General features: G+C 31.2%; 1 protein-coding gene and 1 pseudogene across 2 annotated transcripts; both read right to left on the bottom strand.

Moving 5' to 3' along the window:
• Window positions 1-1740: 1740 nt before the first annotated feature.
• Window positions 1741-9512, bottom strand: LOC116107218 (annotated as a pseudogene).
• A 2049-nt stretch (window positions 9513-11561) lies between these two features.
• Window positions 11562-14875, bottom strand: LOC116107216 (thioredoxin F-type, chloroplastic-like). 2 transcript variants are annotated; one of them, XM_031393527.1, is made up of 3 exons: window positions 14458-14875; window positions 12304-12403; window positions 11562-11876 (listed from the first exon to the last, which is right to left on the bottom strand). In XM_031393527.1, the coding sequence occupies exons 1-3, from the start codon at window positions 14787-14789 to the stop codon at window positions 11739-11741; spliced, it is 570 nt and encodes a 189-aa protein (XP_031249387.1). In that variant the 5' UTR covers window positions 14790-14875; the 3' UTR covers window positions 11562-11738. The 2 variants fall into 2 exon arrangements, with proteins under 2 accessions (XP_031249387.1, XP_031249388.1); XM_031393528.1 differs by having other exon boundaries at window positions 11562-11873.
• Between the last annotated feature and the right edge of the window lie 2467 nt (window positions 14876-17342).

The following is a 17342-nucleotide window of genomic DNA, read 5'->3' as shown; positions in this document are numbered from 1 at the left end:
TATAAAATTTTAAGTTCGTAAAAACAGTTTGACCAATCACATGAGTTGTAATATTTTAAGAAGGAATAAATATGCTAATTATTGTGGCATTTATTTTAATTCTAAAAAATGAGATTTTAAGAAGGAAGAATAAAATAAAATAATTCATTGAGATTTCTATATAAGATCACATGGTTCACGTGGAGAATTGGGGGGTATTTTTGTGATTTGAGGACGTGTCAAGCATGATGACATGGACAGCTGTGATTGGTAGAATATATTTTCTTTAGCCAGAGCCCGAAGTGAATTAAAAAAATAAATTAATTTAATAATAAATTAAATTAAATTAAAATATAAAGTAGCCAAATGATTTGTGAAGAATGTTTTTGTATGGGATCTCACAGATGAGGATGTTTAAAGTTAATTTAATTAAAGTGAAATCAATATTCATAAATCTATGATTCTCATTAAATTTGGAAATATTACTTTATTATATGATATGATATAATTAGATTGAATTTTATAATTCATATAAGATTTTAATTAAATCATGTTCTCATTAAATTTGGAAATATACTTATTATTATATATGATATTAATTAGATTGAATTTTATAAATTCATATATGATTTTAATTAAATCTATGATTCTCATTAAATTTGGAAATATTACCTTTTATATATGATATGATATTAATTAGATTGAATTTATTAAATTCATTCACAATTTTTTAAGAAATATTTTAACTATAGATAATACCATATCAACTATTTTATAATATCATTTTTTGATTAACTTTTCAACTCTATCATATTCTACTATCTTATCCAATTATATTTATTATCCAGATCTACGGTTAAAGATATGGTGTTTCCTATCAAATTCATGGTAAATTGCTAGAAAAGACTATATCAACGCACAATTGGCCACATCTAGTCGGTTGTTTCATTTAGCGACTTCAACCACCGTCCGAGGTGTGGTGGTTGGTTACCAACAATAGTTGGGTGGAAGGGATGTTTTTATTAATTATAAGCTTTATTATGAAGTATTCAGTTAAATTAACAAATATAGGAGATTAAAAATATTCTAAATAATTTAAAAAAAAAGTTTTCCAAAAAATATCAAACACATTATAAAATCTATCATATTTGATTAAATCAATTCACAATAAAATACTATTCTTAAACTTAACAAAACGGACTATGTCACATATAAACTCTTTTTCTTCATCTTATTTATCTTATTAATATAATCAAATCTTTAAATTATTATAATCAAATCGTTCTTAAATTGAATACTTATATATCATGAATGTATTAACTTAATATCGTTAATATAATACGTTTGTTATCATAAACTTTCTCACAATTAAATCCAAAGATGGGGTTGTTATTTATCTAAACACGTCATTTGGTTCAATGTTCACCATAATACATTTGTTACATATGATAAACTTTCAACGCTAATCATTGAGTGGTGCGTAAATGTATTACTCAAAAGGTTTTAAGTTCGATTACCCGTAGTGTTAATATTGTTGACCACTGGTAGATTACTCGATTGTTAACTTCAAACTCCGAAGATTAGTTGAAATCACCAAAACTGGCCCGAATACCCTCATCACAAAGAAATAATAAATAAAACTTTCAGCATTACCGTATCTTGTCGGCTGTATGGTACACATAAGCAAATTTTCTTTCCAGTATTTCAACTGAGCTAAATACATACTCAAGTCCACATATTGTTCATTATAGTGTTAATAGTTTACAGGGAAAACAAGTGAAAGACGAAATTTTCAGCTTGATCTAACATTTCAATGGCAACAACTAAATCATCAAATTTGGCACCAGTCACCTCCTTTACAACCTTATGTCTTTCAAAATCTTGAAGGTTGGAACAACCCTTATTCCAAGCTCTTTCGCCAGTGGCTGCTATTCAAATTTATAAATACATCAGAGAAAGTGAGAGAGAACCATATCCCGCTACCATTTCGGGATAACGTTATTTGTACAGATGTAACCCACTTGACTATCACATCAGATTGATAAAAGGTTTGTATGAATAATATTAGTCCGACTTCACTACCGAAAAAGGCTATGCTCCGACACCGATCCTCAAGCCAGATGTTTTATATAACAACTACTTTTCATGTAGCTACTACCATATCGGGATTGTTTTCCAACAAATAACGCATCAGTACTGTCACGTTAGTTTGTATGAAAAAATTTGTATGCGTAGTATCAGCCTAACTTGTTCAATGTTATAAGTGTGACGTTTTCTTACATAAACTCGTCGCAGAACTGATAATAAAGATATTAAAAATAAAATATGTAGCAACAAACTAATGACCTTGTCTCTTGGTGCAATCGAGCTTTAGAAAGACAACATCCGAGTATTTTTCAGACAACTCTTGATATTTTGGAGCCATGACTTTCATGGACCACACCTGCAGAAAAATATCAGAAATGAAGACAATAATGTTATTCACGATAGATTAAGACCTCACATATGTTTCGCCAGCTGCAATAAATAAGAATATAAGTAAAATTATGCAGAGCTGCTATCAAGAAGATTGTTAATCATAAAAAGCATAATGGTGATCTTCGGTGTCAGAATAAAGAATATAGCTATTAGCTTGGCCCTCAGCTCCAAGGTTAAGTCCCGCAGAGGAGTTGGTAAAACTTGAGTAAAGGACGTCACATATATGATGGAGATAACGTTACTAGATGAGATTTTTATACGTGAAACATCAGATATGTAACATTGAACATTGATTTGTAGCATTAGAGGTGATATTCAGTTACAATCTGGAAGTTCAATAACAAATGTGACGTTTCATGTTTAATACAGCGTGCCAATGACATGAACTAACTTGTTTTCTAACCAAACCCCTTTGTGTAAATTGCAACTGCAAAGTTTTACAGGCTACGGATTGGTGCAATCCGAACATGAATGTAAGGCATGAATTTAAGCATCTTCTAGAAGCATTTTTGAGCTATGTGAGTTTCTTGAAAGAACTTCCCAAGTGCTTCCTCACTACCAAAACACTCTCTTGTTTATTTAAATCCAATACTACAAAGAGACACAAAAACACTTTTGGGAATGGGACCTTGAAACATCTTTCACAGTGCTTGTTTGCGCTAAATTTTTTGAAAAACAAATTAACCCAATGTATTTGGGAATACTTTGGCAGTTGGCACTGTCAAAAGTGTTTTCAGAAACCCAAAAATGCTTCTAATCTATTTTGTGTGTTTCATTGAAATAGAAATCTTTTTGGGAGAGAAAAGCACTTGGGAGCGTTTGCAAGGTACTTTGTAGATGCATTTTTACTTGAAATGCACTTTTTAAGAAAAACTTGATAGAGAAAAAGCTTCCACTTTTTAAGAATCATTTCTTTCGAAAATTCATTCTACAAAACCACTCCAAAATGCAGCCATAGTACTATGGTACCCGCGCACAGGAGCAGAGAGTTGAGTAGTATTCTTTTTTTGATAGAGATGAAACAACTTAAATATAATAAGATTACTAGTTATGTCTAGATGAAGGTCCAAGAAAAAGAGAGGCGAAAAAGTAATCCAGCTGCCCATGAAGAAAGGGTAAAATTCTTTGAATCTGGGAAGGGAAATTTTTTTAAACCAATAAAAACTGTAATTTTTGCGCAGTTTGTGCTTTCGCATAGCCAGCAAGATCATTCATTCTCTCTTCTTTTGTGCCTTCATAACTAAGTAAACTTACCTTATTTTTAAGTTCACTCGGCCAAAAACGTAACACTAACTCAAATCACCGCCCCCACAAACTATAAGAAGTAAACCACAAGTATACCGTAAGTAAAGACCTGCAAAAGTAAAAATATACTATACATCCTAAGTTCGGATGCAAGACAATAATTAAAGGTCACTGTAATTTACAATCCCACAGCAATTGTTGTATCGGTTCTCACTTATTATTTCATCTTCAGGTACATAATTGAAAAATATAGCATTGCTCAAATGATGATTTTTCCTAGTCCTAAGCTAGTCTTGTTACATAGAAAATTAATACCTACGTGAGTCTTAGGTAGAAGGGTAACCCTATCTGCATGTCAGTCAATAAAATCTTATCATGATAAAATTTTATCGAACTAACATACACATAATATTCGCCTCTCTTGCCCAAGACTACAAAAAAAGTATGCTCATCTTAGCAAGACTACAAATGGCGTGGTAGGCCAGATAACATACTTTCTTCTTAAATTACATTGAGAATGCTAGATAACATTTCCAATAGATGCACTATTTTCACTCAAATAATAAATTTCTTCCCTAATTCCGGTAACCTTACCACAATCACCCTCCCCGTACCTACCAAATTAATTTAAAAATAATAATAAATAAAAAACAAACATTTCAAAAAATCTACAGATAATAATTAATTAAACAAAATAATAAAATAAGTAGGTACCACTGGGTGTACATATCGAGAACAACCGTCTTGTCGCCGGCGCTTTAACGATGGGCCAGAAGGTGTCCTTGTAACCTCGGGACCTGGCCCACAGTGGGCTCTACAGTATCCAAGCTCGACCTTACTCTAAAACTCGAACCATTTTGAGTGATGCTTCGTCGATGAGGAGGTACTGCCAACGAGGAGCTTTTGGAGCTCTTTGATGACGAGGGGAAGGAAGAGTGGGTGGAGCTGGCATTGGTAACGGTGGTGTGGTACTTACGGAAGAGAAGGCGGCGATCGGACGGCGGAGGAGGAGGAGACTTGGAGGTGCAGTAGAGCACTTGCGTTTAAAAGGTGAGATATAAGAAATTAGTGGCGATGGCGAGGAGATCAGTGCAGAGTTAGTGGAGAAGAAGAGAGAGGTTTGTGGATTTAAAAGAGGGAGATATAGGAAATTACTAAAATACCCTTTAGTTTTAGAGTCTTTTAAGTCTACAGAAAATATATTTTTTTTTTTTTAACGAAAAAAAATAGATCCGAACCGAACCGATAAAATTGACTAGGAATTAAATAGATCGGATAATTGTACTAAAATAAACATGTAAAACATTTGAATCCAAAAATCAAATTGAAAAGAATTGAATAAAAGGTAAATGTCTTTTAATAGAAAATCAAATTGAATCGAATAATTTAAAAGGATTGTTTCGAATAACTCTTAAAATGAAGAATGAATCAATTTATAGTCAAAATTTGAAGGATTTTTAACAATAAAAGTATTTTAATTGAAAAAAGTTTAAATATTATATAAAGCAAGTTTATAAAAGAAAATTAATATATGTCAATTAAAATATTTTAAGTGTAGAATAACAATGGAATGTTTTGGATTCATTTTAAAAAAAAAAAAAAAAAAATTAGAGTGTGGGGGTATTTTGGTCAATGCACCGTACTTTGTGAGGATTATATCAGTGGCGTAGGAGGATTTGAGAAAGTGACAATGAAAGGGAGAAGAGAATGATTGGATTCTATGATTTCGACTTTGGAAAATACCAAATTAACCCTGGGATCTTTGTCATTTGAAGATCTTTCTCTAGCAGAACTACATCGCCCACATAAATTAAAAGGAATTTTTCTTTTCTTTTCTTTTACTTTATCATAAAAAATGAAAAAAGAATTTGTCAATTTAAATAATTTTCTCTCTATTATTATTATTAAAAAAAAAAAAAGGAAGTAAAACTTTTGCAACCATGAGTTTTGTTGTCGGCTGAAAATGAAGTTACAACTTGATAAATTCAAGTGGCATTGAATCCAATAGGGAAAATACTATACGTTTTATATTTGAACAAAATTACGCGTACAAATATCTCATTTCATATGATTACTAATATGTCGGTACATATTATTATGTATTAACAAAATAATTCTTTATATAGCTATATAATATATATAGTTTCTGATTCTAGCATTGTTACGATCCTACACCACCGTCGTTCTCTTCGTCGATCATCACTTACTAAACCCTCTCAAACTCTACTACCCCCGACCCCGTCAATCGTCGGTAATTGAGCGATTAGGGTTTACGCAGTCGTCCCTCCCAAGTTAAATTCTGATCAATCCTAACCACCAAAAGATTTCCCCAACAGTCTAAACCAAAAGTCTCATTAAACCATTATTTGGGTGGAAAAAAGTCGATAAATCATAATTAAATTTATTTTTGATACATCAATAACCACATTAGAATATACATAATACATATAAATCAAGTAGCATAATACATATGAATTCTTAACTAATGTGATTAATAATGTCTAGCCACTATATTACTTGTCCAATAATATGATAAAACAATTATTATAATATAAAATTATTAATGGTAATTTAAGTTGATTTAATAATATAATTTAAAGATATTATAATATTTTGTCTTTAAGCTTGATAAGAGATGTGTACCAACATATTGGTAACAAGGTCAATACTCTAATATAACTTTATTAAAAAAAGAATATGCTTTGGATCCTTCTAGGATATTTCATAATAAAGATAATAATATATATTTTTTTTAATTTTCTATTGTATAAAATGGGGAAAAAAAGAAAAAGAAAAAAGAAACTTCATATTAGTGAATACATAAAATTGGAACCCTAAATGGGCCTGAAGAGTTATTGAAATCAAGCAATCTTTGTCATATTGGAGCCCTTAATGGGCCTAAATGGGCCCAATTTATTGCTTGGAATTTCAGGATCTAAGCCCATGAAAACTTGAGTTTTGCAGAGAACTAGAAGAATATGATGGTTCCAGGTTCCATTACATCACATGAAACATTGAAACTTTGCAACATGAGGGTAATTTGGTAATTATCGCTTGGTTCGTGCTTAGGCTTTTGTTTGAGATGGTTATAACTTTTAGTATATCAATTCTAGATATAAAATTAGATGTCGAAAAAATATTATCCGACATCTATTATTCAATATAATTTTCATTAAGATTATTAAAATTATATCATAATTTCTTTTCACTTTTGTTTTAAGGATCTATGATACCACGTGTATCAAAAGCTGATAAGTATGAATCATCTCGTTGATCATTAAGTAATACTAATCATATTAATTGTAGAGAAAAATAAGGGATATAAAGCTCATTTAAAGCATAAATTTATCAGCTCGTAACATAGTATCCCTATCAATATTTTATATTTTCTCATCAAATTAAATAATTATATATATTCTTATCTTGTTATAATCAACATTCCGTTATATAATATAATGTCACACTACAACATAGTGGAGATCACAAGCAATTATATTTATTGTATTTGTATGTTTCTTCCTAAACATTCCACATCATTCCAAGGCATACTATTATTTTGGGACAAAGGGACTTTCTTATTATTTTCCAAATAAAATCCATATATATATCATTGGATAAATTATAGGCAAAATCTATAATTAATTTGCTAAAATTTTGGAGTATTCAAAGCATATAATTTAATTGGGAAAATCATTAAAAATTCATATTACAAAGCAAGTGCTTAAATTTCTATAGTTTCACATTGACAACATTATATATATAGATAGTAATTATATCCAGGCGGATCAAAATTTTGGGAAATTTTTTTGAATTGGTTTGGGTTAGATCCCCAATCAGAAGGACTAAGGATTTTCATAATATGAAAGGTTGAATGAGTGATAAATCCTGGTTGATTTTTATCCTTATAGTGTTTAAACTCACAAGAGTCAGAATCAACAAGAAGAAATTCATAAAATTTTTGAGTTTTCCTTAAATCTTCAGGGATAAAATGAATTTTTTTTGGAAAAATTTGTTGAACTAATTGTTTAAGGTTTTCAAAATCATATCCTTCTTTAAAAACCAAAAGATTAGTTGTAATTCCTTTTTGAATATATTTTACTCATACAAAAACATCTCTTGTTTATTTAAATCAAATACTACAAAGAGACACAAAAACACTTTTGGGAATTGGGACCTTGAAAACATCTTTCACAGTGCTTGTTTGCGCTAATTTTTGAAAAACAAATTAACCCAATGTTTTGGGATAATTTTGGCAGTTGGCACTTCAAAAGTGTTTTCAAAACCCAAAAATGCTTCTATATCTATTTTGTGTCGTTTCATTGAAATAGATAAATTCTTTTTGGGAGAGGAAAAGCACTTGGGAGCGTTTGCAAGGTACTTTGTGATGCATTTTTTACTTGAAATGCACTTTTTAAGAAAAACTTGATAGGAAAAAGTTCCACTTTTTAAGAATCTATTTCTTTCGAAAATTCATTCTACAAAACCACTCCAAAATGCAGCCATAGTACTATGGTACCCGCGCACAATGAGAGCAAGAGTTGAGTTGTATTCTTTTTTTGATAGAGATGAAACAACTTAAATATAATAGATTACTAAGTTATGTCTAGATGAAGGTCCAAGAAAAAGAGAGGCGAAAAAGTAATCCCGCTTGCATGAAGAAAGGGTAAAATTCTTTGAATTGGGAAGGGAATTTTTTTTAAACCAATAAAAATGTAAATTTTTGCGCAGTTTGTGCTTTCTCCATAGCCAAGCAAGATCATTCATTCTCTTCTTCTTCTTGTGCCTCATAACTAAGAAACTTACCTTATTTTTAAGTTCACTCGGCCAAAAACGTAACACTAACTCAAATCACCGCCCCCACAAACTATAAGCAGTTAACCACAAGTAATACCTGAAGTAAAGACCTGCAAAAGTAAAAATATACTATACATCCTAAGTTCGGATGCAAGACAATAATTAAAGTCACGTTAATTTACAATCCCACAGCAATTGTTGTTCGGTTCTCACTTATTATTTCATCTTCAGGTACATACTTGAAAAATATAGCACTTAAATGATGATTTTCCTGTCCATAGCTAGTCTTGTATAGAAAATTAACCTACGTGAAGTCTTAGGTAGAAAGGGTAACCTATCTGCATGTCAGTCCAATAAAATCTTATCATGATAAAATTATGACAACGTACACATAATATTACCCTCTCTTGCCCAAGACTACAAAACCAAGTATCTCATCTAGCTAAGACTACAAAATGGCGTGGCTAGGCCAGAAACATACTTTCTTCTTAATTACATTGAGAATGCTAGATAACATTTCCATAGATGCACTTTTCACTCAAATAATAAACTTTCTTCCCTAATTCCGGTACCTTACCACAATCACCCTCCCGTACTCCAAATTTAATTTAAATAAAATAAATAAAAAACAAAAATTCAAAAAATCTACAGAAAATAATTAATTACACAAATAAATAAAATAAGAGCGTACCACTGGGTGTACATATCGAGAACAACCGTCTTGTCGCCGGCGCCTTTAACGATGGGCCAGAAGGTGTCCTTGTACACTCGTGGACCTGGCCCACAGTGGGCTCTACAGTATCCAAGCTCGACCTTACTCTAAAACTCGAACCATTTTTGAGTTGATGCTTCGTCGATGAGGAGGCTACTGCCAACGAGGAGCTTTTGGAGCTCTTTGATGAGAGGGGAAGGAAGAGTGGGTGGAGCTGGCATTGGTAACGGTGGTGTGGTTTATACGAAGAGAAGGCGGCGATCGGACGGCGGAGGAGGAGGGACTTGGAGGTGCAGTAGAGCATGCGTTTAAAAGGGAGATATAAGAAATTAGTGGGATGGCGGAGAGATCAGTGCAGAGTTGTGGAGGAAGAAGAGAGAGGTTTGTGGATTTAAAAGAGGGAGATATAGAAATTACTAAAATACCCTTTAGTTTTAGAGTCTTTTAAGTCTACCTATATATTATTATTTTTTTTTTTTTAACGAAAATATAAAATAGACCGAACCGAACCGAATAAAATTGATAGAATTTAAATAGATCGGATTAATTTGTACTAAAAATAACATGTAAACATTTGATCCAAAATCAAATTGAAAAGAATTGAATAAAAGGAATATGTCTTTTAATAGAAAACAAATTGAACTGAAAAATTTAAAATGGATTGTTTCATAACTCTTAAATGAGAATCAATCAATTTATAGTCAAAATTTGAAGGATTTTTAACAATAAAAGTATTTTTAATTGAAAAAAGTTAAATATATATATAAAGCAAGTTATAAAAGAAAATAAATATATTCAATTAAAATTATTTAAGTGTAGAATAACAATGGAATGTTTTGGATTCATTTAAAAAAAAAAAAAAAAATTGAGTGGGGGGTATTTGGTCAATGCACAGTATTGTGAGGAATATCCGTGGCGTAGGAGGATTTGAGAAAGTAATGACAATGAAAGAGAAGAGAATGATTGGATTCTATGATTTCGATTGGAAAATACCAAATTAACCTGGGATTTTGTCATTTGAAGATCTTTCTAGCAGCACACATCGCCCACATAAATTAAAAGGAATTTTTTTTTCTTTTCTTTTACTTTATTCATAAAAAATGAAAAAAGAATTTGTCATTTAATAATTTTCTCTCTATTATTATATTTTAAAAAAAAAAAAAAAGGAAGTAAAACTTTTGCAACCATGAGTTTTGTTGTCGGCTGAAAATGAAGTTACAACTTGATAAATTCAAGTGGCATTTTGAATCCAATAGGGAAAATACTATTACGTGTTATTTGAACAAAATTACGCATACAAATATCTCATTTCATATGTTACTAATTGTCGGTACATAATTTATTAAACAAATAATCTTATACCTTTTATTATATGATATGATATTAATTAGATTGAATTTTATTAAATTCATTCCACAATTTTTTTAAGAAAATATTTTAACTATCAGATAATACCATATCAACTATTTTATAATTTATCATTTTTTGATTAACTTTTCAAACTCTATCATATTCTACTATCTTATCCAATTATATTCTATTATCCAGATCTACGGTTAAAGATATGGTTGTTTCCTATCAAATTCATGGTAAATCTTGCTAGAAACGACTATATCAACGCACAATTGGCCACATCTAGTCGGTTGTTCATCATTCTAGCGACTTCCAACCACCGTCCGAGGGTGGTGGTTGGTTACCAACAATAGTTGGGTGGAAGGGATGTTTTTATTAATTTATAAGCTTTTATTATATGAAGTATTCAGTTAAATTAACAAATATAGGAGATTAAAAAATATTCTAAATAATTTAAAAAAATGTTTTCCAAAAATATATCAAACACATTATAAAATCATATCATATTTGATTAAATCATATTCACAATAAAATACTATTCTTAAAACTTAAACAAACGGACTATGTCACATATAAACTCTTTTTCTTCATCTTATTTATCTTTATAATTAATATAATCAAATCTTTATAATTATTATAATCAAATCGTTCTTAAATTGAATACTTATATATCATGAATGTATTAACTTATAATACCGTTAATATAATACTTTTTGTTATCATAAACTTTCTCTACAGTTAAATCCAAAAATGGTTTTGTTATTTATCTAAAAACGTCATTTATTGGTTCAATGTTCACCATAATACATTTGTTATATATGATAAACTTTCAACGCTAATCATTGGAGTGGTCGCGTAAATGTATTACTCAAAAGGTTTTAAGTTCGATTACCCATAATTGTTAATAATATTGACCACTGATAGATTTACTCGATTGTTAACTTCAAACTCCGAAAATTAGTTGAAATACACCAAAACTGGCCCGAATACCCCTCATCACAAAGAAATAAATAAATAAACTTTCAGCATTACCGTATCTTGTCGGCTGTATGAATACGTACATAAGCAAATTTTCTTTCCAGTATTTCAACTTGAGCTAAATACATACATCAAGTCCACATATTGTTCATTATAGTGTTAATAGTTTACAGGGAAAACAAGTAGAAAGACGAATTTTTCAGCTTGATCTAACATTTTCAATGGCAACAACTAAATCATCAAATTTGGCACCAGTCACCTCCTTTACAACCTTATTGTCTTTCAAAATCTTGAAGGTTGGAACAACCCTTATTCCAAGCTCTTTCGCCAGTGGCTGCTATTTCAAATTTATAAATACATCAGAGAAAGTGAGAGAGAACCATATCCCACTACCATTTCGGGATAACGTTATTTGTACAGATGTAACCCACTTGTACTATCACATCAGATTGTATAAAAAGGTTTGTATGAATAATATTAGTCCGACTTCACTACACGAAAAAGGCTATGCTCCGACACCGATCCTCAAGCCAGATGTTTTATATAACAACTACTTTTTCATGTAGCTACTACCATATCGGGATTGTTTTCCAACAAATTAACGCATCAGTACTGTCACGTTAGTTTGTATGAAACAATTTGTATGCGTAGTATCAGCCTAACTTGTTCAATGTTATAAGTGTGACGTTTCATATTACATAAACTCGTCGCAGAACTGATAATAAAGATATTAAAAATAAAATATGTAGCAACAAACTACTGACCTTGTTCTCTTGGTTGCAATCGAGCTTTAGAAAGACAACATCAGAGTATTTTTCAGACAACTCTTGATATTTTGGAGCCATGACTTTGCATGGACCACACCTGCAGAAAAATATCAGAAATGAAGACAATAATGTTATTCACGATAGATTAAGACCTCACATATGTTTCGCCAGCTGCAATAAATAAGAATATAAGTAAAATTATGCAGAGCTGCTATTCAAGAAGATTGTTAATCATAAAAAAGCATAATGGTGATCTTCAGTGTTAGAATAAAGAATATAGCTATTAGCTTGGCCCTCAGCTCCAAGGTTAAGTCCCGCCAGGAGGAGTTTGGTAAAACTTGAGTAAAGGACGTCACTAATATGATGGAGATAACGTTACTAGATGAGATTTTTATAACGTGAAACATCAGATATGTAACATTGAACATTGACATTTGTAGCATTAGAGGTGATATTCAGTTACAATCTGGAAGTTCAATATTACAAATGTGACGTTTCATGTTTAATACAGCATGCCAATGACATGAACTAACTTGTTTTCTAACCAAACCCCTTTGTGTAAATTGCAACTGCAAATTGTTTACAGGCTACGGATTGGTGCAATCCGAACATGAATGTAAGGCATGAATTTGACGCATCTTCGAAGAAGCATTTTTGAGCTATGTGAGTTTCTTGAAAGAACTTCCCAAGTGCTTCCTCACTACCAAAAAACTCTCTTGTTTATTTAAACCAAATACTACAAAGAGACACAAAAACACTTTTGGGAATTGGGACCTTGAAAACATCTTTCACAGTGCTTGTTTGCGCTAAAATTTTTTGAAAAACAAATTAACCCAATGTATTTGGGAATACTTTTGGCAGTTGGCACTGTCAAAAGTGTTTTCAGAAACCCAAAAATGCTTCTATATCTATTTTGTGTCGTTTCATTGAAATAGATAAATTCTTTTTGGGAGAGGAAAAGCACTTGGGAGCGTTTGCAAGGTACTTTGTGGATGCATTTTTCACTTGAAATGCACTTTTTAAGAAAAACTTGATAGAGAAAAAGCTTCCACTTTTTAAGAATCTATTTCTTTCGAAAATTCATTCTACAAAACCACTCCAAAATGCAGCCATAGTTACTATGGTACCCGCGCACAATGGAGCAAGAGTTGAGTTAGTATTCTTTTTTTTGATAGAGATGAAACAACTTAAATATAATAAGATTACGAAGTTATGTCTAGATGAAGGTCCAAGAAAAAGAGAGGCGAAAAAGTAATCCAGCTTGCCCATGAAGAAAGAGTAAAATTCTTTGAATCTGGGAAGGGAAATTTTTTTTAAACCAATAAAAACTGTAAATTTTTGCGCAGTTTGTGCTTTCTGCATAGCCAAGCAAGATCATTCATTCTCTTTCTTCTTCTTGTGCCTTCATAACTAAGTAAACTTACCTTATTTTTAAGTTCACTCGGCCAAAAACGTAACACTAACTCAAATCACCGCCCCCACAAACTATAAGCAAGTAAACCACAAGTAATACCGTAAGTAAAGACCTGCAAAAGTAAAAATATACTATACATCCTAAGTTCGGATGCAAGACAATAATTAAAGGTCACTGTTAATTTACAATCCCACAGCAATTGTTGTATCGGTTCTCACTTATTATTTCATCTTCAGATACATACTTGAAAAATATAGCATTACTCAAATGATGATTTTTCCTAGTCCATAAGCTAGTCTTGTTACATAGAAAATTAATACCTACGTGAAGTCTTAGGTAGAAAGGTGTAACCCTATCTGCATGTCAGTCCAATAAAATCTTATCATGATAAAATTTTATCGAACTAACATACACATAATATTACGCCTCTCTTGCCCAAGACTACAAAACCAAGTATGCTCATCTTAGCTAAGACTACAAAATGGCGTGGTTAGGCCAGATAACATACTTTCTTCTTAAATTACATTGAGAATGCTAGATAACATTTCCAATAGATGCACTATTTTCACTCAAATAATAAACTTTCTTCCCTAATTCCGGTAACCTTACCACAATCACCCTCCCCGTACCATACCAAATTTAATTTAAAAAAATAATAATAAATAAAAAACAAACATTTCAAAAAATCTACAGATAAATAATTAATTACACAAAAGTAAATAAAATAAGTAGCGTACCACTGGGTGTACATATCGAGAACAACCGTCTTGTCGCCGGCGCCTTTAACGATGGGCCAGAAGGTGTCCTTGTCAACCTCGGTGACCTGGCCCACAGTGGGCTCTACAGTATCCAAGCTCGACCTTACTCTAAAACTCGAACCATTTTTGAGTTGATGCTTCGTCGATGAGGAGGCTACTGCCAACGAGGAGCTTTTGGAGCTCTTTGATGACGAGGGGAAGGAAGAGTGGGTGGAGCTGGCATTGGTAACGGTGGTGTGGTACTTATACGGAAGAGAAGGCGGCGATCGGACGGCGGAGGAGGAGGAGACTTGGAGGTGCAGTAGAGACATTGCGTTTAAAAGGGTGAGATATAAGAAATTAGTGGTGATGGCGGAGAGATCAGTGGATTCAGTGCAGAGTTAGTGAAGAAGAAGAGAGAGGTTTGTGGATTTAAAAGAGGGAGATATAGGAAATTACTAAAATACCCTTTAGTTTTAGAGTCTTTTAAGTCTACAGAAAATATATTTTTTTTTTTTTTTAACGAAAAATACTAAAATAGATCCGAACCGAACCGAATAAAATTGACTAGGAATTTAAATAGATCGGATTAATTTGTACTAAAAATAACATGTAAAACATTTGAATCCAAAAATCAAATTGAAAAGAATTGAATAAAAAGGTAATATGTCTTTTAATAGAAAATCAAATTGAATCGAATAAAATTTAAAAGGATTGTTTCGAATTAACTCTTTAAAATGAAGAATCTGAATCAATTTATAGTCAAAATTTGAAGGATTTTTAACAATAAAAGTATTTTTAATTGAAAAAAAGTTTAAATATTATATAAAGCAAGTTTATAAAAGAAAATTAAATATATGTCAATTAAAATTATTTTAAGTGTAGAATAACAATGGAATGTTTTGGATTCATTTTAAAAAAAAAAATAGTGTGGGGGTATTTTGGTCAATGCACAGTAATTTGTGAGGATTATATCAGTGGCGTAGGAGGATTTGAGAAAGTAATGACAATGAAAGGAAGAAGAGAATGATTGGATTCTATGATTTGACTCTTCGGAAAATACCAAATTAACCTTGGGATTTTTGTCATTTGAATGATCTTTCTCTAGCAGAACTACATCGCCCACATAAATTAAAAGGAATTTTTTTTTCTTTTCTTTTTACTTTATTCATAAAAAATGAAAAAAGAATTTGTCAATTTAAATAATTTTCTCTCTATTATTATTATTTTAAAAAAAAAAAAAAAAGGAAGTAAAACTTTTGCAACCATGAGTTTTGTTGTCGGCTGAAAATGAAGTTACAACTTGATAAATTCAAGTGGCATTTTGAATCCAATAGGGGAAAATACTATTACCGTCGTTACATTTTCTAAAGATATTACGCGTACAAATATCTCATTTGATATGATTACTAATATGTCCGTACCGTATTACTTAGGCATTAACAAAATAATTCTTATATATATATATATTATGTTTCTGATTCTAGCATTTAAAATATTATTTTATTATCCAAATTTAGATTATGTTTCTGATTCTAACATTGTTGCGATCCTACACCACCGTCGTTCTCTTCGTCGATCATCATTTACCAAACCCTCTCAAACTCTACTCCTCCCGACCCTTCTAATCGTTGATAATCAAGCAATTAGGGTTTACACAGTCATCCCACGTAAGTTAAATTCTAATCAATCTTAACCACCAAAAGACTTTCCCAACAGTTTGGACCAAAAGTCTCATTAAACCATTATTTGGGTGGGAAAAAGTCGATAAATCATAATTAAATTTATTTTTGATACATCAATAACCACATTAGAATATAAATAATACATATAAATCAAGTAGCATAATACATATGAATTCTTAACTAATGTGATTAATAATGTCTAGCCACTATACTACTTGTCCAATAATATGATAAAACAATTATTATAATATAAAATTTTTAATGGTAATTTCAGTTGATTTAATAATATAATTTAAAGATATTATAATATTTTGTCTTTAAGCTTGATAAGAGATGTACCAACATATTGGTAACAAGGTCAATACTCTTATATAACTTTATCCAAAAAAAGAATATGCTTTGGATCGTTATAGGATATTTCATAATAAAGATAATAATATATATATTTTTTTTAATTTTCTATTGTATAAAATGGGAAAAAAAAAAAAAAAACTTCATATTGGTGAATACATAAAATTGGAACCCTAAATGGGCCTAAAGAGTCATTGAAATCAAGCAATCTTGGTCATATTGGAGCCCCTTAATGGGCCTAAATGGGCCCAATTTATTGCTTGGAATCTCAGGATCTAAGCCCATGAAAACTTGAGTTTTGCAGTTTGAGGTTCTTTAAATTTCAAAATCTCTTTTTTTTTTTTTTTTTTTTTTGGTAAATTTGGTGTTAACCCAATCATAGCTAAGGCTGCTTCTGGATTTTGCTGAAAAGAGCTGATCCCATTCTGGATTTGCTCTATATTTGTTGAGCTCTGAGAAGAGCTTGTTGAGGCTATGCCTTTTCCTTTTGATTGTTGGGCCTTTTCTTGGGCTTCTTCTTCACATAAGAATTCATACCATGATTTGGTGTTTGTGGGCTTTTGGGCATAAGAAGCCTTTGATTGTTTTTGTATGATTAGAGAGTTAGTCTTTTTGGGAGGCATGATGGTTATCTCCCCTGAAGGAATTTCCTGGTGAGGAAGTTAGGCAGGGAATTAGCTTCTCCTTTGATGTATTAAATGTCAAAATCAAACACACATAAAATGTCATGTTGCAAAAATTTGTTTTGAACATTCTTTTGTAAAACATGTTTAGCTGTTTGACAATCAATACGAGGTAAAAATTTTTGATTGAGTAAGTCACTTTGAAATTTGGCAATGCATAGGACAA

The sequence above is a fragment of the Pistacia vera genome, unplaced genomic scaffold (genome assembly GCF_008641045.1).
Source record: "Pistacia vera cultivar Batoury unplaced genomic scaffold, PisVer_v2 Contig529, whole genome shotgun sequence".
NCBI lineage: Eukaryota > Viridiplantae > Streptophyta > Magnoliopsida > Sapindales > Anacardiaceae > Pistacia > Pistacia vera.
Note: the sequence above shows the minus strand (reverse complement) of the source record. Positions and strands in the feature narration are given on the sequence as shown.

Bases quoted from the DNA above. Each gene is read 5' to 3' on its own strand.
- LOC116107216 (XM_031393527.1), bottom strand. From the start codon at position 14,789: ATGTCTCTACTGCACCTCCAAGTCTCCTCCTCCTCCGCCGTCCGATCG. The intron at 12,404-14,457 runs GTACGCTACTTA...ATTTTTCTGCAG, and splicing joins CTCGATATGTACACCCAGTG to GTGTGGTCCATGCAAAGTCA. The intron at 11,877-12,303 runs GTCAGTAGTTTG...AATTTGAAATAG, and splicing joins ATTGCAACCAAGAGAACAAG to CAGCCACTGGCGAAAGAGCT.